The sequence below is a fragment of the Loxodonta africana genome, chromosome 7, assembly GCF_030014295.1.
Source record: "Loxodonta africana isolate mLoxAfr1 chromosome 7, mLoxAfr1.hap2, whole genome shotgun sequence".
NCBI lineage: Eukaryota > Metazoa > Chordata > Mammalia > Proboscidea > Elephantidae > Loxodonta > Loxodonta africana.
The window spans coordinates 78,793,267-78,813,671 of record NC_087348.1 but is presented as its reverse complement, the minus strand read 5'-3'; the positions used below and the strand labels follow the sequence as shown (position 1 = coordinate 78,813,671).

Genomic DNA, 20,405 nt, shown 5'->3' with positions numbered 1-20,405 from the left:
TCTTTGATGTGATGGAAAAAATGTGAAATTGTTCACTACAGGTTAGTAAGTAAGCATAAGTAAACCTGTGCTTACCTTCTTAGTGGATAGTCCACCCCTGTATCTTGAACCATCCTGGTCAAAAGGCCATAAGAAAATCTAGGGGCCACTGTCAATGTACAGAAGATCAGGGCTAAGGGGTTGGGGTTGGACTGGGAACTGGAAGGGCAAACAGGGGTAAAGAGGAGGACAGCATCTGAGTCTCTGGCCCACAGGTTCTACCAGCACGTGTGCAGCCACTTGCACCTATTTTTCCTGATCAGAGACGACCAGGCCCACAAGCAGCTACCTTCCAACCTGTTCCCGAGACTCCTTCAACTGGCTGTTGCCAGCATTGATCACTATGAACCTTGGGACCAATCTGACCTGGTCAGTGTGGCCCAGCACCACCTGGAGGGTGCTCAGAGTCTACCCCTTGGTGACGGTGAGCCCCCTTTACCCGTTCTTGCCATTTATCTCAATCTAGTTCTAATAAGAGTTGTTACCTTGACCAGTCTCTTTCTCTAGAATCTAGTAAGCACCCTTCAGCTTTTATGCCCTCCTTCCTGAGCTAGGAGAGGGTACCTTCTTTTTCCTGTTCTCTTACAAGCTACAAAGCCAGTCAGAAGCTGTACCTTTTGCAGACTCTTTGAAGTGCCCAGACCTCCAGTCCTCAATTTCCAGTGTGTCCAAAGCCATGGCACTCATTCACCTTTCGGCTGCCAGCTACATTGAGCACCTGTGCCCTATACTGCCACTTGTTACCCCTAAGACCTTCATAGACTTCCTGGACACCTTCCTGCTGCTGCAGCACCAGATGACCCTGAAGATGAGGAACAAGGCCCAGCAGTGAGTGGCCCCATTCCCCGCAATATACCTCCTTCTGCTCCCTCAGGTCTACTCACTGGCACATTGTATCTCCAGGATCCAGCATGCCCTGGAGAATCTGGAATTGCTGATGGAACAGCACAGAGCTCATGGCAACCTTGTCTTCAACCTGGAACAGCAGCTGAAAAGCTCCCGCAAGGTAAGGACAAGATTATCAGGCATGCATACAGACTGGGGTCAAACAGGGGCTCCAATGGGAGGAACCAATCAGACTGAACCTAAATCCTTATCTCCCTAGAGTACCCTTTTTTTGAATAATTTTTCAAATCCTCTCCTTTCCCCTCCCATTAACAAAAGTGTTAATGAGCTGCTACATAAGATTTGATAAAGGTTCAGGGATAACTACAGGGAAGTGAGCTAGTGTCCAACTCACAAGCAGATAATCTGACTTACAAGATATAACTCGTTACAGGGCTTTCAGGCATTACAGCTCCCTAATGCCTAGCCAGCACCCTGGTGGTACAGTTGTTAAGCACTTGGCTGCTATCTGAAAGGTCTACAGTTCAAACCCAACAGCTGCTCCAAGGGAGAAAAATGTAGCAGTCTGCTTCCATAAAGATTACAGCCTTGGAAACTCTATGGGGCAGTTCCAGTCTGTCCTATAGGGTCCCTATAAGTTGGAATCAACTTGATGGCAATGCAGCAGAGGTGTGTGTATGTTGGGGAGGGGGGATGCCTAGCCTGCCTCTTCTGATGGACGTCCTCATGCAGTGTTGCACAACTCCAGGGACCCGGCTTACGTTGTGTTTTTGTACACGGTTTTCATTGTGTTCTCTATATAAATGGTGCCTCCTGAGTTCTCAAGGTACTGGTACCATGCTATCATCTACCACTTAGGATGGCAAGCTTATATTAGGCCTCAGGACTCAATTGAGATGCAAAAGGAAAATTCAGAGAGGGAAAGGAAAACCATTTCCTCTGCTTTCCAAATTCCAGTTTCTTGTCTTGGTCCCTATCTTTTCCCAAGCTGATTATTATCAAGAATTGCTGATCTGGTTTAGGGGTGCTACTATTATCTGATTTATGGGTCACTTACATCAGAGCACAACATAATAAGTCCAAAGTCTGGATAAGAGTTGTTCATAGTCTTAGGGATCATTCAGTTGCAGGTCCCTAGGTAATTCATTTGGCAGCCATAATACTATATATTTCTTCCAGTGTTCTCCACAACAGGAAATGGCACCATCATACACTTAGTCATTAAAGTCAAATTCCAGGAGTTATTCTGGACCCTTCCATCTCTTTCATATTCAACCGGTTTATTCACTTACTCATTACTGTACTCAACAAAAATTAACTTGACACCATGGTTTTTTTTTTTTTTTTGTCCAGGCACTCATTAATATCTATATCTATGTTTACATTTAGGCCTCTGTTTATATCTATCTATCTAACTCTTGGAGTCCCTGGGTGGTGCAAATAGTTAACATATTCAGCTGCTAACTGAAATGTTGGTGAGGTTCAAATCCACCCAGAAGCACCTTGTAACAAAGGCCTGTTGATCAACTTCCAAAAAATCAGCCACGGAAAGCCCTATGGAGCATAGTTCTACTCCTGACACACATGGGGTGGCCATAAATTGGAATCGATTCAACGGCAACTGGTATCTAATTCTTGTCACAGCTTTCTGAGGTGGCTGTCCTTCTTCCACTTTACAGATGAGAAAACTGAGATCCAAAAAGGTTAGGGAGTATTTCCCTAATCTGATAAGGTTGTGATGAAGTGTTGGCACATAGTAACAGCTCAATTATGTTTTTACTAGTAGTATTAGATTATATTACCTCCCAATAAAAGAGATATGTCCTTGCCTCCATGGTGCCTACAGTTTACTGGAAGATATAGACTCACCCAGACAATTACAAAATAGTGTGAGGTGTATTTCGACAAAGTCTAAGTGAGTCCACGAGAGCCAAAGTATGATCTTGAGTATATTCCAGTTGAATTTAGAGACCATCTCAAGAATAGATTTGATGTGTTGACCATTAATGACCAAAGACAGACAAGTTGTGGAAGGACATCATATATGAAGAAAGCAAGAGGTCATTAAAAAGACTGGAAAGAAAGAAAAAGGCCAAAATGGATATCAGAAGAGACTTTGAAACTTGCTCTTGAACACAGAGTAGCTGAAGCAAATGGAAGAAATGATGAAGTAAAAGAGCTGAACAGAAGATTTCAAAGGGTGACTTAAGAAGACAAAGTATTATAATGACATGTGCAAAGACTTGGAGTTAGAATATCAAAAGAGAAGAACACTCTCGGTATATTTCTCAAGCTGAAAGAAGGGAGGAAAAAACTCAACCCTCAAGCTACAATGCTGAAGGATTATATGAGGAAAATCTTAAACAACGCACTCGGGAAGCATCAAAAGGAGAGAGAAGGAATACAGAGTCACTAAACCAAAAAGAATTAGTCAAAATTCAACCATTCCAGGAGGTAGCCCACGATTAGGAGCCAATGGTACTGAAGGAGGAGATTCAAGCTGCACTGAAAGCATTGGTGAAAAACAAGACTCCAGGAATTGATGGAATAACAATTAAAATGTTTCAACAAATGGATATAGTGCTGGAAGTACTCACTCGTCTGTGCCAAGAAATTTGGAAGACAGCTATCTGGCCAACCGACTGGAAGAGATCTATCCTTATGCCTATTCCAAAGAAGGGTAATCTAACAGAATGTGGAAATTATCAAACAGTATCATTAATATCACATGCAAGTAAAATTTTACAAAAGGTCATTCAAAAGTGGCTGCAGCAGTACATCAACAGGAAACTGCCAGAAATTCAAGTCCAATTCAGAAGAGGACATGGAACCAGGGATATCATTGCTGATGTCAGATGGATCCTGGCTAAAAGCAGAGAATACCAGAAAGATGTTTACCTGTGTTTTATTGACTATGCAAAGGCATTCAACTGTGTGGATCATAACAAATTATGGATACATTGCAAAGAATGGGAATTCCAGAACACTTAATTGTGCTCATGAGAATGCTGTACATAGATCAAGAGGCAGATGTTCAAACAGAACAAGGGGATACTGTGTGGTTTAAAGTCAGGAAAGGCATGCGTCAGTGTTATAGCCTTTCACCATACTTATTCAATCTGTATGCTGAGCAAATAATACAAGAAACTGGACTATATGAAGAAGACTGGGGCATCATGATTGGAGGAAGACTCATTAACAACCTGTGTTATGCAGATGACACAACATTGCTTGCTGAAAGTGAAGAGGACTGAAGCACTCACTGACGAAGATCAAAGACCACAACCTTTAGTATGGATTACACCTCAACATAAAGAAAACAAAACTTCTCAGAACTGGACTAATAAGCAGCATCATGATAAACAGGGACAAGTTTGAAGTTGTAAAGGATTTCACTTTACTTGGATCCACAATCAACACCCATGGAAGCAGCAGTCAAGAAATCAAAAGACGCATTGCATTGGGCAAATCTACTGCAAAAGACCTCTTTAAAGTGTTCAAAAGCAAAAATGCTACTTTAAGAACTAAGGTACCCCTGACCCAAGCCATGGTGTTTTCTTTCAATCACCACATATGCTTGCAAAACCTGGACAATGAATGAGGAAGACAGAAGGAGCATTGATGCCTTTGAATTGTGATGTTGGCAAAGAATATTGAATGTGCAATGGACTGCCAAAAGAATGAACAAACCTGTCTTGGAAGAAGTACAACCAGAATGCTGCTTAGAAGCAAGGGTGGCAAGACTCTGTCTTGCATACTTTGGATATGTTGTAAGGAGGGATCAGCCCCTGGAGGACATCATGCTTGGTAAAGTAGAGGGTCAGTGAAAAGGAGGAAGACCCTCAGTGAGATGGATTGACACAGCGGCTGCAACAATGGGGTCAAATATAACAACTATTGTGAGGATGGTGCAGGACTGGGCAGTGTTTTGTTCTGTTGTACATAGGGTCACTTTGAGTTGGAACTGACTCTACGTCACCTAACAACAACTCTAACAGGGTGAGTACCTAGAAGGCTTTTCTAAAGAATATACAGTGCCACAGTATCTAGCAGAAAGCCATGTGTAGAACATGGTAGGGGCTGAAAAACATTTCTTAGATATAAAAACAAATGAATGAAGTACATCAAAATTGCTACCTGAAGGTAGGTAAGATTTAACTAGGTATGAAAGGGGTAGGGGAGGAAGGATGTACCAAGCTGAAGAAACAGCATGTGCAAAGCCCCAGAGGCAAGGGAATATGTGCCATGTTGGAGGAAATGAAAGTCAGGATGGCTGGAGAGTAGATTGCTGGGGAAGAAGAAAGAGAGGAGGCTGGAAAGATGATTTAGGGACCTAATCATGGAGCCATTGTAAAGCAATGAAGGAGTGATAAGTGTTAAGAGGCATGATGAAATTTGTTTTTAGAGAACTAGTCAGGCTGCACCATGGAGAATGGATTAGAGGAGGAGAAAGAGTGGAAACTGAGAGACCAGTTAGGAAGCCCATGCAGAAGGTCAGGGAGCCTGGTGAGAGAGCATGGTGAATGTTTGGGATGGGGCTGGATATAAAGACATTTAGGAGGTAGAATTGAAAGATCTTGGAGATATAGATTGGGTTTGGGGAATAGAGGAAATGGGTTCAGGGTAACAACTAGGTTTCTTCGTTGGGAAACTGGGTGTATTTCCCCTCAGTTCTCTGAGAAAAAGAATGCATGAGGAGAGGAGTAAGATTGCTGGGGAGCTAAGGAGGCATAGCTGATATGCTCATTTTGGGGTATGTGGGATCTGAGGGGCCTGTGAGCCATCCAAGAGGAGATTTTCATTAAGTAGATGGATACATCGATGTGGGGCTTGGGAAAGAATCTAGCTAGAGATACAGATTTGGGAGTTGTTAGAGTATAAGTGGTAATCAAAGCCATGAGGGTGTGTAGAAGTGTAGAGTGATAAGATGAGGAGGCGGGGAGAAGGGGGTGGTATGGAAATGGAAGAGGAAGAGATAGAGCAGCCAGACAAGTTGGAGAAAGCCCAAGGAAAACATAATATCATGAAACACAAGGGAGGAGAATGCTTCAAGAGTGAAGGACCTATCTTCTGGGACAAATGCTGCTAATGAGTCAAGTAAGATAAGGAGCATAATGGTTAAGCCCATAGGCTTTGGATTCAGATTGCCTGGGCCTATATGATGGCAAAGCTGCTGCAGAAAAAGCAACCACCGACTTGGTGTATTACTAGATGTATAGCTCACAGACTCAGACTTGGTTGCCCTGACAAGTGAAGTGTGTGCTGGGGTCCCACACACATGGAATCTTTCCCTTGGGTGTTCCCATTTGACCCAGGATCTGGAGCTGCAGGGCCTAAATCTCTGTTCACAGAGCCTCAGTGCATTTCAGCACCAGCTAGAACAAGACAGGCTCCTGTACGAGCAGCAGTTGGCAGAATGTCGGCAGCAGGAGAAACTCATTGAGAACCTGGTCAAGCAACGGGATGCCCTACAGGCTCAGCACGAGGCTTTCCTGGAACAGGTGGGCTCTTGCTGCCACCTACCCTGCACTGTTCCTCTCTTGGGAAAGGACAGTCCCTTGTAGGATGTCCAGAGGAGAGGATGGGGTGGCTTATCATAGAGTCTGCTGGGGAGGAGCGGGCAAAGATAATAGGATGGCTTGAAGAGTTGTCTTTCGTGGGGACTTCTGGGAGAAGATGATCCTGCCTGGAAACACTTTGTGGGAAGTTCACTTCAGAGTGCATCTCTCCTCATACAGATGGGCCAGGCATTCCTGGAGCCCCTGAGCCAGCTTCGGGCGGCTGACTTTGAAGAGCTACGAAGCTATCGAGCACCACCAGAATCTGTGGTCTGGGTGACCAATGCACTGTGTGACCTGTTCCACCGTGAACCAGGCTGGGCCAGCGCCAAGCAGCTGTTATGCACTGAGGATTTTTATCAGGTAAGAAAGTTGGGGCACAATGGAGGAGTAAGGAAAGAGGAGGATAGGGGAGACTTGGCAGGCTAGGCTGTTGGGTCAAGGTTCAGAGCACTCATGTCTTCTCTCATTCCCTTAACACACATCCTCCCAGGAGCTGGTGTTTTTCCCCAAGGAGAAAATGACAGACTCAGAGCTGATAAAGTTAAACATAGCTCTGAAGGCTCCAGGCATGAGTGATGCGGCCCTGCGAGCAGTAAGCATACCCGCAGCAAACCTGACAGTCTGGCTTTGGGCCGTTCTACGCTACGGACTCGCACAGCGCCGGGGACTGCCCACAGGTCTGCTGCTACAACAGGTGGAGGCGGCGCTAGCTCGAGAGCAGGCCAGCCTGGGCCACTACCAGTTCCAGGCCCATGAGACCCTGCAGCACAGTTTGGCTTTGACTAGAAAGATGAAGGATGCTGAAGCTTCCTACAGCTATGTGATGGAGACCCTCATTCGGGCACAGTATGGCAAATATTACAAGTGGCCCATAAAGGCTGCACTCCTCACACCCATGCTCACCTGGACTACACAGCTCAAGGTAACCAGCGCCTTCCAGATATCCCCCCATAGGTCATTTCTGTACCACTCCCACTCCTCTGCTTCTCCCTGGGCCCTCACTACATCCCCCTGTCCCACTCTGCCCTTCTTGCCATGCTTTATCCCATACGCCAATCTGCTCCCCGTCTGCCAGATCCTCTGCCATTACCTTCCCCACTGCCTACACACCATCTGGTCTTGCCTTCCTCCCTAGAAGGTGAAGGGGCACTGCATGACTGTGTTTGGAGATGCCCTCCTGTGTTCAGCTGCCATCGTCTACCTGGGTCCCTTCCCACCATGGCGGCGCCAGGAGCTATTAAACAAGTGGCTGGCTCTGTGCAAAGGCTTCCAGGAGACCCTGGGCCCAGATGATGTGGCACAGGCACTGAAGCAGAAGCAGAAATCTGTCACCATGCCAAAGAATCCCTTGCTACCCACACACTCTCCCTTCAGTCTTCTGTCTTTACTGAGCTCTGACTGCGAACAGCACCAGTGGGATAGAGACCTGAAGCCCCAGGCAAAGTCTGCCCGCTTGGCCGGTCTGCTTCTGCGAAGTCGCACCCACTACTATAGTTGCCGTTGGCCTCTGCTGCTTGACCCCAGCAACCAGGCCCTTATCTGGTTGGACCCACTGCCTCTGGAAGAGAATAGTTCCTTAGTCTCAGCCCCTACTAAGGGCAGAGGTAAGCACGGTGCTTCTGGGGTGTCTGAACTGCTCAACGCTCTTAGCCACATGTGGTCTTCCCTTTCATAATAAACTAAAGACACTGAACTCTTGTGGCCGGGTATCCCAGATTTCACCATCTTATACTTAAATTTGGTCATATTTACATTTTTTGCCCATATTACAATGATTCTAAGCCTACATGGCTGACTAGTCCACCATCTTCCATTTTCCTGGCCTACTCAGCACTATCAGGAACCTGGCCAACAGCTCAGAGCTTTACTGCCCAAATTTATTCCATGTTCAGAAATTCTGGGGAACTATTTCTATTGGCCCTGCTTGGATCAGGGACCCATCTGGTTGGGATGTTGGATGGAACATTTCAAAGGGTAAGGAAGAGAGGGTGTATATTTCCCAGAAGAAGGAGTTGGGGGCTGTGTTGGTCAGAATGATTCACATCCACAATGGGAGGTATATAGTAAAGTGGTCTATAGCATGAACGCTATAGTCAGACTAGGTTCAAATATCTCGTTTGTCAGCTGTGTGACCTAAGGCAAGGTACTTAACCTCTCTAAGCCTAAGTGTATTTGCCAGTAAAATGGGGGCCTTAATTATATCCGTCTCATGAAGTGTTATATTAATTAAGGTAATTCATGAAAAAGGAAGTCATACAGTGCCTAATATATGGCCTCAAAAAAGTTAGTCATAGTTACTACTAATACATTACTGCTACCATTATCCCAGTCCCCCCGCCCCCGCACTCCCTTGGCTGTCCAACATAACTTTGCATTGTCTCCATACACTAATACAGAAATGCCCATTATACAGCCATTGCTTGTATAATTATAAATGATTCACCCCCTTTCTCATAAAAGACAGTCCAAAGAAACAGCTAGCTGCTCCATCCAATTCTGAGTCTGGGGACTCTGAATAATATTCATTGCTCTTGATCAGTTCAAGATGTGTCTCTTCATGGCTGTATAACCTATGATAGATAATTACATGCTAAATCTCACCAAACTAAAGAATCAGGATCCAAAACCAAAACCAAACCCAGTGCAGTCGAGTCCGTTCTGACTCATAGCGACCCTATAGGACAGAGTAGAACTGCCCCATAGAGTTTCCAAGGAGCGCCTGGTAGATTTGAACCGCTGACTCTTTTGGTAGCATTTACGCCACCAGGGTTTCCAGAATCAGGATAGCTACAATAAACTTTCTGCTTAGAAACTGGGAAAGGGCAAGACACACACTCTGTATTGGTCTATAGCATATATCAGATAATGTCAGACACAGATAGTAAGGCAATGATTAGCATCATAATTAGAGTGAGTTCTTAGACAGTCAGTTCAGGTGTCCTGGGTCCTGACAAATAGTAGAATTTTCCTTGCCTATTATTCTCAGGGTGATCTGTGAAAGTAAAGCTGGGGAGCGGTCCCCTGTTTGGAGCTGTTCTGCCTTAAATGCTCACTTCCTTTTGGATTATTCTCAGGGTGATCTGTGAAAGTAAAGCTGGGGAGCGGTCCCCTGTTTGGAGCTGTTCTGCCTTAAATGCTCACTTCCTTTTGGAATGTACATATGGGCTTGAGATTTGCCTTAAAATTAAGCAAACACAGATTCCTTTTTACCACACTCTGGGGATTTTCTGGTTAATTCTCTTAAATCTCTAACCTTTTTTCCTGCAGATTTCATTCGTAAAGACCCTATTAGCTACTAACCAATGTCAAAAATCTTGGTACACTCTTATCTTTGAATTTAAACCATACGGTCATGGCATCTGTCTCTTAGGAATAGTTCTGGGGGCTCCACACATTCCTCCAAGCCTTAGCTAACTGTCATCTGTCTAAACCTCTTCCTTCACCTCACACTGTAATAATAGTCCAAGTAGGCGAATCTGCCATGGAACATAGCCACTATTACGTGGCTGCACCCGAATCAATTGGAAAAGGAGGCCTATTACCTTTGTTAAGCAGGGGATGCATATAGAGAAATGCTTTGGAGGGAGCTGGAGGATTAGGCTTCCCTGACTCCCAGGCTCCTCCGATATCGCATAATTTCCTATTCCATGTAGCACGAGGCAGAGAATTTGGTTTTCACATATCAGCAAAGTGTATGAATATCTGCTCATTTGTGGTTTGGAATTGCTTGATATGAGCAGAAAGGAGTACCCTTAACAAAGCTTCTTCTAGAGGTTGCAAAAAGTATGCATTCTCTAATATATTCTACTAAGTCCACTAATGCTCGGTGAGCATACGGTCCAAGTCCCACGAGGAAAGCCAGCTTCTTCCACACCACATAACCTAGCCAGCTTCTCATCAGGGAAAACAAAAATCCTCATTTTCCTCATAACTTATTATATCACTTAGGTATACACTAAGCTGCAAGTAACAAAAACCCAATTTGGCATGGCTTAAACGAATTTGGATTTATTTATCTCCCACGGTATAAGAAACACTAAGATAGCAGTCCAGGGTTAGTGCAGGACTTCAGTGTTAACTTCAAGTGTGCAGAGTCTTTATATCTTTCTGCTCTACAATCATTTGGTTTTCTACAATCATATTGGCTTATCACATTATAGTAGGTTGAATAGCATCCTCAGAAAAGGTATGTTCATATTCTATCCCCTAGAACCTGTGAATGTGACCTTATTTGGCAAAATGGTCTTTGCAGATATAATTAAGGACCTTGAAATGATATTGTCTTACTTATCTAGTGTGGCTACAACAGAAATACCATAAGTGGGTGGCTTTAACAAGCAGAAATTTATTTTCTCATAGTTTAGCAGGCTGGAAGTCTGAATTCAGGGCACCAGCTCTAGGGGAAGGCTTCATCTCTCCATCAGCTCTGGGGTAAGGTCTTATTCCATGGTTCCTTGGTGATCTTCATGTTGTGTGGCATTTAACTTCCCTCATCTTTCCTTCTGCTTGCTTAATCTGCTCCTTCTGTATCTTGAAAGAGATTGACTTAAAACACATATTTTTGGGGGACACAATTCAATCCATAACAGAGGTCATTCTAGATTAATCTGGGTGGGCCCTAAATCCAATGAAAAATGTCCTTATAAGAGACAGAAGAGAAGACACAGTAACAGGGAAGAGACAGCAATGTGAAGATGGTGGCAGAGATTGGAGTTATGCAGTCATAAACCAAGGAATGCTTAGAACCACTAGAAGCTGGAAGAGGCAAGGAAAGATTCTCCCCTAGAGTTTTTGGAGGGACTGAGGCCCCGCGACACCTTGATTTCAAACTTCTAGCCTCCAGAACTGTGACAGAATAAATTTCTGTTGTTTAAAGCCACCAAGTTTATGGTAAGTTGTTATGGCAGCCCGGAAAACTAATACACATGTCATGGTTGCAGGATGGCTGCTACACCTCCAAGCAGCATGTCAGAGTTAGTGCCAGCCATTTCTGTCCCTTTTGTCAGGAAAATAAAAGAACTTCCAGAAGTCTGAGAGGCAAATATAGTAGGTAGAATTTTGGCCCCTATAACCTATCTGTGTCATCTCATGTTACTCCCAAGGTTATGTTACATTACATAGCAAAAGAGGCTTTGTGGATGTAATTAAGGCTACTAATCAGGTGACCTGAATATAGAGTTATCGTAGAGCTAATATAGAGCTCTGGATTACCTAGGTGGGCCCAGCGTCATCACATGAGCCCTTAAAAGCAGAGAAAAGTGGGAAAAGGGTAACCAAAGCACAAGAAGGATTTGATGCGCCATTGAAGGTGGAGGGCTCTACAGAGAAAGTGTGAGAAGAAAATGAATTCTGCCAACAACCAGTAATCCTGGAAGAGGACCCTGAGCCCCAGATGAGAACTGAAGCTCCAGCTGATAACTTGATTTTAACCCAGTGAACCCTGGGTGTTGTTTTAAGCCACTAAGTTTGTGGTGATTTTTTATGCAGTAATAGAAAACAAGACACCAGAACTGTAGACCTGGCAATGCCCACCTGCTAGGGAATCTAGGAAAAATAAGAATTTATCCTTTCCAGCTTCTGAAGTACAAAAGGCAATGGAGAAAGGGGGTTGGGAACAGCTGTAGTTAGCCAACCATCTATGTCTGCCACACCATCCATGACTTGACTAATCATAAAGTTTTTTACCTTTCGCTTATGACTCACTACTTTCTAGCACTGATTTCTTTATTAGTGAGGGCTCTTTTAGTTGCTACTGATGGAATTATCTTAGGCAAAAAAAAAAAAAAAAGGAAATTCATTGGCTCTTCTACCTACAGAAAGGACAGAAATGGAGCTGTGTTCAGGAATGACTAGAACCCATCCCTGGGATGTTAGAGTAATAATAATGATTGCTAATACTTATTGAGAGCCCTGGCGGCACAGTGGCTAAGAGCTATGGCTGCTAACCAAAAGGTTGACAGTTCAAGTCCACCAGCTGTCCCTATGGGGTAGTTCTACTGTCCTGTAGGGTCACTATGAGTCAGACTCAACTTGACTGCAATGGTTTTTTTGGTTTTTTTTTCCCCCCAGCATTTTTTGAGTGCTTACTAGGTACCTGTCTAGTGCTTTATATGTATTATTTAATCTCCACAGCAACCCTATGGGGTAGTCACTAGTATCAGCCCCATTTTACAGGTAAGGTAACTGAGTCATAGAGAATTTAAGTAACTTTTCTAAGGTGTCTTGTGAATCTTTCCTCATAAGATTGAGTTCTTGGGTGAACAGTGCTCCCTAGGGGCCTCATTTGTCCCCTGAGAACAGCTCCTCTGCACCTTTCTGCCACAGAGAATGGCCTTATGAGCAAACAAGAGAGAGTGTGTAAAGAAGACACAGAAGCAAAAGATGACAATAGTGAGGACAGCAGTGAGACTAAGGACAAGACAGAAGAGCAGAAGGCAGAGGAAAAGGAAAATGAAGAGGAAAAAAAGGAGGAAGAGAAGGAGAAAAAGGAAGAAGAGAAAGAACAAGAGGAAACAGAGAAAGAGACAGAGAATAAGGAGTCAAAGCCAGCCTCTGAGACTCAGTCTCCACCTCTTCTCCACCTTACAGTGCTCTCAGGTGCTGACCCAGAGCTCGGTCATCAGCTTCAGGAGGCAGCTGCCAATGGTGAGAACTGGTCCCCACCCACCATGTCCCTCTTTGTCCTCCCAGATTCTGTGACCTCACAGGCCTCTCATACCCCAATCTTATCCTCAGCTCCCATCCCTCATCCCAGACACTAACTATGCTGAAGAGTCCTGAGGGGACCCTCCTATCAGCCAGTGGGGAGCCGGTTACAGCCAGACTTTGTACATAGTGGGGGGGTGTTGGGTGCTGGCATGGTGGGGAGGATGTCCTTGTCTCTCTCCCTCACAGGCTTGCCCGTGCTACTGACCAACATGGAGCTAGGCCTAGGGTGCCAAGAACTGCAATGGCTGCTGCAGCGGGAGCAGCTGAGCCCACCCCAGGTGCAGCCTGGCTTCTGTCTCTATTTGAGCACTACTCTCCCCCTCAGCGCCTTGGGAAAAGGTGAGGCCCAGCAGGCAGGTTGCCAGGACAGCTTTGTGGTCACACTAAGTCCCCTGGACCAGCCCTAAGAGGGCTTCAGTCACCCTGGCCTAGAGCAGCTGTAGGACCATAGTAGGGAACCAGACTCTCTGTGCACCCCACCCCTCCCCAGCTCTGCCAAGGAGAAGTGGTTAAGCATCTCCTATGTAACCTCTAGTGCTAGGTTGTGACTTGCTGAAGGGGCTGAATGTACTAGATCTGGGCCTGAACACGGACATACTAGAAGAACAGATGCTGGATGAAGTTTTGTGTGTAGAGCGTCCCGAGCTCAAGACCCGCTGGCAGGAACTAAAGAGCAGAGCCCTGGATATTTGCAAAGCCATGGAGGCTGCTGAGGTACTTGAGGGCTTAGTCTATGGGTTGGAATGAGCATTGGAGGGGCCCAGGTATAGCGCTGGGGATGAGTGTAGACATCTGGGGACTTTGTGGGAAAGGGCCAGAACCATACAATGAATGACTATGCAGGAGAAGCTGCTGACGATGCTGTTGTGCCAGAACTCAGAGAATCAGAAACCAGCTAAGTACCTGCGGAACATGGTGAGGGCTCAGACAGAGCTATGTCAGCTACGTGCCCAGAGTGAGGAGCAAGAAGACCTGAGGCTGCAGGAGATGGTGTTGTGGATACCCTATCGGCGCGTGGTCCGACATGGAATAGCCATAGTACGGGCCCTAAGTCCGCTGCAGAACCTCCTGCCACTTTTCCGTCTGAGTCCAGAGAACTGCTTGGCAGCCACCAAGCAGGCTTTGGACAACATAAAGAAGCGTGAGACTCAGCCAGGTGAGGACACGGCCAGCCATCTGCTGCAGATGAAAACACAGCTGACCCGCCAGCTGCTGGGCAGTACTGTGGCTGCACTGGGCTTGACTCGAGTGCCCTTGGTGGGTGCCTTGGGTGCTTTGGCTCTGCTGCAAGCAGCAAGAAAGGCACCAGAACTGGAGAGGCTGGCGCTCTGGCCTGGACTGGCAGCATCTCCCAGCACAGGCCACAACCAGCATATTGCAGGTGTGGTCCGACCAGCCTGGCTAGGGCTGAAGGCCTGGCACGAATGTGGGATGTTAGAGATGCTGCCCCCATTTGCTGGCCTGCGTGCATCCCTAGCAGGCCACTCCAAAATTTGGCAGGCTTACCTGTCACTGCCATCCACAGTGCTGGGTCCTGCACCTGGTCCTGGTCCTGATCCCCTCAGCCTCCTCCAGAAGCTGATCCTGTGGCGTGTGCTGCGACCTGAGTGCCTGGCAGGTGCCCTGGCAGACTTCACCACCAGCCTCTTGGGTCGGCCCCTGGATGAAACACTCGGTGCCCCCACCATGCCCTTCGAACACAGTCAGGCTACTCAACCCATGTTGATCTTGTTGCCACCGCCTGGCCACCCTACAGCCACCCTGCATCCCCTGACTGTCATCCAGAAACTAGCTGCCAAGCATGAACAGGTTTGGACCTAGCCTCTTGACCACAGAGTGACCCAGTGCTCCTATGGGCTGGGATGGAGTGTGCAGACCCGCCCCTCCCACAATAATTCTCGTGGACATTTTTTGATTAATCAGGGTCTTTGGGGATCATTGTGGCATTATTCTGGGTCCCTTGGTTATCCCAGAATCAGTTTTAGTCATTCTTCCATTTGTCTGTTGATTCCCAGGGGCAGAAACATCTGCAGGTGATAGCCCTGGGCAGTGAAGCCTGGGACCCGGTCCCAGGAGTGGTCAGCACTCTATGCCAGGCTATGCAAAAGGGGCACTGGCTGGTGCTGGATAACTGTCATCTGATGCCCCACTGGCCCAAAGAGCTGCTACAGCCCTTGCTGGGTCTGTTTGACGGAGCTAACGGTAGGTCTGCTGCCTAGGTATGGCTTCTGGGACTCTACCCTACCACTCAGCCTGAGGTTGAAGTCTCAGGCCCTATGGCTGATTCCCTAGCCCCAAAACTGTTCCTTTGGCTTTATGTCTGACTGCTGACCCCCAGCCTCAAGCCTAATCCTCAGACCTGTGTCTGACTCCTAACCCCAGGCCTGATCTCAGCCCAATGTCTGATCCCTAGTGGTCTCAGACTTGGAGTTGGAACTGCTTTTAGCTCAACCTGCCAGCAGGAATGTGAACATTGTCCACAGGGATTTCCGTCTTTGGCTTACTGTGTCTGCAGAGGCTATCACTTCCTTGCCAGGTAAGGAGCCTCCCCCTACAGGCTCTCGTATTGAAGAGGGCAACTGTGCTATGCTGACTCTGTCCTTTCCATTCTCCCCAGTTGTGCTGACTCAGCACTCCATGCCTGTTTTGTGGGACCAGTCTCTGGAGCTGGGCCGTGTCTTGATTGACAGTGTGGAGCTAGCCCAGCAGGGACTCTGCATGCCACCCACAACCCAGGCACTGCCTCTGCTCCTCCTACATGGCCTCCTGCTCCACCGGCAGCTCTATGGAATGAGGCTACAGGCACACAGGGGGCGCTGGTGAGTAGGCCAGTTAGTTAACCTAGTCAGTGGATTATCACTCAGCAAATATTGAATATCTTCCCTGTGCTGGTATGAGTAAGACAAATTAATCTCTGGGGTGCTCCAAAGTGTACGGGCAAGGGGAAGTCAAGGAAGGCTTCTCCCAGGACTTTGGGATCTTGCTTTGAATTTAGTATTGAAAGCAGAGGCAGTGGGGACGGGGCTTTTCTGAGTAGAGAGAACTAAGTTTAGCAGGAGGGAGAAGACTTCGGGGTGACTGAAGTGGACATGCTGAGGGATGAGTCCACCAAACCCACTGCCGTTGAGTCGATTCCAACTCATAGCGACCCTATAGGACAGAGTAGAACTGCTCCATAGAGTTTCTAAGGAGCACCTGGCAGATTCGAACTGCTGACCTCTTGGTTAGCAGCCATAGCACTTAACCACTATGCCACCAGGGTTTCCGAGGGATGAGTAGGGAGTGGTAAAACTGGTCATAAAGGACCTGTTAGCCATGGTAAGGGGTCTGATTTTATTCTGAGGACAGCTGGAAGCCACTGAAGGGTTTTAAGGAGAAAAAATGTGATCCTATTTGTCTGTTGTAAAGATCACTCTGGCTGTAGTGTGAATGGACCATAGTGGTCAGGGCTGGATACAAGCAGAGTTTTAGGAGGCTGTGGCAGTCTCCAAGGGAAGAGATAGTGGTATTGGTCATATGGGCACCCTGGGTGGCATAAATGATTAAACCCTCAACTAGTAGCCAAAGATTGGGAGTTCGAACCCACCCAGAAGCATCTTGGAAGAGAGGCCTGACGATCTGCTTTCAAGAGGTCACAGCCTTGGAAACCCTACAGAGCAGTCCTGCTCTGCATACACGGGATCACCAGAAGTGAGAATCAACTAGAAGCAACTAACAAATCAACTAACAACAAGTTACAGTAAGGGTAGAGAGTAAATATGGGGTGAGTGAGGTCAGTGAGGAAGAGAGAGGAGTCAAGGATGGCTTCCAGATATCTGCCATGGGCAGTTGGGTGACTGGTAGTACCAATCAGTGGGATAGGAGGTAGAACAGATTTTGTGAGGAAAAGGATTTCAGTTTGAAATAAAGTTGTATTTGAGGTGAGCCCTCATGGCTGGCAAGCGCAGGTAAAGACCGGAGAGTCCTCGGTACATGGATGGTATTGGAAACTCTACTTCCTGCTCTCTTCCCCAGGAATCAAGATACCCTGACCCAGGTCCTTCACATCCAGAGCCAGCTGTGGGCCAGCCTCAGCAATCCCAGTGCTGCCATGCAGGAGCTGGCTGGTGAGACTTTTGCCATCCCTCATGCAGCCAGACATCAACCCCCAGGATAGCCTGGAAAGAGGTGGGGGATGGGGTACTGAGAGATTGGGATGTAATTCACAACTTGGTTTGGGGGTGGAGAAAACTGAAGGGAATGAACTGGAATTAAGGGCTTCTGACCTCATCCTCAGCTTCGGTTTTCTATGGGGGTCCTGTGGGGGACATGGAGGACCGGGTGGCCCTGATTAGCCTCACTGAAGCCTGCCTGAGCCCTACTAGTGGCAACTGGACCTACCCACAAACACCCCAGCATCTACTGGCCACTCTGATGCCCAGCCCAGGTAAGCCATCATTTGTTACCTGTGTTGGGGTGGGGGAGGAGTGCAGTGTAATGTATGTGGACAACAAGTACCAATAAAGGTATATGAGGTGGGAGTGATGGGGTAAAGGGCCCAAAGGCCTACTCCTTCCATCCGGCCTGGGGGAGTCCACCCATCTCTCACCCATCACCTCTGCTCCCAAGAACTAGGGGAGCTGGATGCTATGGCAGACTGCAAGGCCCAGATGCACCTACTGCCCACACCACCTGAACCCCGGACCTGTGGACTAAGTGAGGGCCCCCAGTCCTGGCTGTTGCGACGCCAAAGTCGTGCTCTCCTGAGTGAGCTGCGGCAGAGTTCACCCACTTGGGTTCCTGGGGTTCACGGAGGTGCCTGGCAGACAGAACGACGGCTGCGGCAACGCCTAGTGCAGGCCTTGCGGAGACTGGAGTCATTGCAAGCTCTGCTGACCTCGAACACTAACCAAGGCCAGCTTGGCGGCCCAGGAGCAGTGCTGGGGCCGGATGTGCGGCGGCCTCTGGAGTGCTTCCTAGAGACCGAAGCCCTGGAACTGAGCAAGCTGGTAGGCATGCTGCAACGTGACCTTGACTGCCTGTTACAGCAGCTGAAGGGCGCGCCCCCGTGCGCCTCCCGGCGCTGTATCGCTGTGGCCCATGCTCTCTGGACTGGCTGCCTGCCCCCACCTTGGCGACTCCATGCGCCTGCCGGCCCGCAACCGCCATGGCTCTGGCTGCGACAGCTGTCGCGCCGTGGACAGCTGTTGACCCGGTACCTAAGCGTGAGCCCTGGCACCGAAGTACCAGAGCGCGTCTTTCATCTGTCAGCCTTTTGCCATCCGCGCCGCCTGTTACTGGCACTGCGTTGGGAGGCTGCTCTGGACCAGTATCCGTGCAGTCCGAATTTCCCTGGTAATCAAGTTTCTGGATCCAGTCACTGCCCGCATAAACGTCAGGAGCTGAACAGCAACCCCCTGCATCTAAGGGTATTCGCGCAGCCCTTTCATTTCTAATTCCGCTTCTCTGAGCCCTGGACTCCACCTTACAGTTACCCCGTTGCACCTTTTCCTGATCTTGCCTCTCCGTGACCCCACCCAGTTCTCCTACCCTGCTCCACCAAGATCCCCAGCTTCCTAGCCTTGCCTGACCAGTCTCTGGCGCTCCCAGGTGGAGAATGGCCCAAATCCCACCGTTCCAGAGATGGGGTTGCTGCTAATCGGGCTGCAGCTGCTGAACGCCGAGTGGGACCCGATAGCTGGAGCCGTGCAGGACAGTCCCTCCAGCCAGCCCAGCCCTCTGCCTCCAGTCAGCGTCTGCGTGCAGGCCCGGGTCACCAGTGACCTGCCGCCTACAGGTGGCCTGGCTGTGTACTCCTGCCCTGTGTACATGGAAGGGCCCCTTGGAATCACCAGGCTGCACGGCAGGAATATCCTGATGCACCTGCCCCTGCCAACGAAACTCAGCCCCGCCATCTGTGCCCAACGGAGAGTTCATGCCTGCAGCCCACCCCTGTCCTGAGTCCTTAACCAAAATAAACTTGGAGTAATTCCATGAAAGGCTTCTGAGATTTGCAAGGAGAGCGGGGTGTGTGCACCTAGAAGGTGGGGCACTGAGGGGAGAGCCCAGTGTGGGCACAACTGAGGCAAGAGGAGGGTACCCACATGGGAGACGAGGCAGAAGAGGGTGTGTGCCCTACAACTAGAGAGACGGGAGAGTGGGCACACGGAAGGGAGAGGGCCTGGTGTTTGCCATGTAACCAAGAGAAGGCTGACCAACACCTAGGATCCTTAGTCTTTGTCCAACTCTCTACTGTAGTCTCAGCATTGTGCTAAATCCACAAGGGGGATTTTTGTAGGGAGAGCATTAGAACTCGAAATGTTTTTTTAAAGTTATCTAATGGGAGTCATCCCTTCCCTATTCACCAAGCCATACACAGAAGATACAAGGTCCTATGTTGATTCAACAATTCTTTATTGAACACCCCTCTGAGCCAGGTGTTTCACCAGGAACGAGTGAAGCTGTTTTAAGGTAAGGAGACAAGCAATAAGTTAACGTTATTTTCAAGTGCTATAAAGAAAATAAAACAGGGTGATGTGTTAGAGAGTAGGTAGAAGGGACCAGTCTATATAGTTCAGATGCTATGGTGTAAAGAATTTAGTTTAGCCAAAGAATCTGCATTTTGTCCTTGGTTCCTGAGAGATAACCTCTAGAATTTTGGAATTTCTCTAATGACTGAAGTGTATTTTCTCTATAAGGGTCACTCTCACTTCCAGAATTTCCCCTCCCAAATTTCCAGTTGTTCTATCTGCCCTTAACTCTGTCCTCTGCTACTTTGAGCCAGTAAAAAAAAAAAAAAATCATTGCCATGGAGTCAATTCCAACTGTGATTTTCTACCTTTGGAGCTGGGATGGGGTGGAGTTGGGAAACACCTTCACAAGGTCACCAAATCGCAATTCTTACCCACTGAAGTTAAGTTGAGGTCTTTCAAGGGTGAATTCTCATCTGGTGTCTGCCTGCTTTTGGTCACTTTCCAGTGCCTTGAAACAGTTTTTTGGTTTATATATTGTTCAGATTTTATAATTAATTGTGGGATAATTGGGCTGATAAATTCACTTGGAGCAGGTACCAAGATTCACATTTACATCTGTAAGGGAACATTGGTAAGAAAATTCTTTGCAGAATTTTTTGTGGTAGCAAGAATTTGAAGACAACCTAGGTGGCAGAGTGGTTAAGAGCTATTGCTGCTGACCAAAAGGTTGGCAGTTCAAATCCACCAGGTGCTCCTTGGAAACTTTATGTGGCAGTTCTACTCTGTCCTATAGGGTTGC

The 20,405-nt window shown here is 47.6% G+C and overlaps 1 protein-coding gene across 1 annotated transcript in view; it reads left to right on the top strand.

The window, feature by feature from the left end:
- The window catches only part of DNHD1 (dynein heavy chain domain 1), an 80,734-nt gene extending 61,640 nt beyond the window's left edge, over positions 1–19,094 (top strand). The window contains 18 exon segments of the mRNA XM_010592266.3: positions 255–463; positions 663–867; positions 943–1,045; positions 6,237–6,386; positions 6,624–6,806; positions 6,937–7,368; positions 7,582–8,059; positions 12,771–13,091; positions 13,341–13,493; positions 13,690–13,868; positions 13,998–14,963; positions 15,170–15,356; positions 15,568–15,690; positions 15,772–15,973; positions 17,169–17,260; positions 17,431–17,580; positions 17,763–18,562; positions 18,744–19,094. Coding sequence (XP_010590568.2) covers positions 255–463; positions 663–867; positions 943–1,045; positions 6,237–6,386; positions 6,624–6,806; positions 6,937–7,368; positions 7,582–8,059; positions 12,771–13,091; positions 13,341–13,493; positions 13,690–13,868; positions 13,998–14,963; positions 15,170–15,356; positions 15,568–15,690; positions 15,772–15,973; positions 17,169–17,260; positions 17,431–17,580; positions 17,763–18,562; positions 18,744–19,094 — 5,284 coding nt within the window.
- Positions 19,095–20,405: the final 1,311 nt, after the last annotated feature.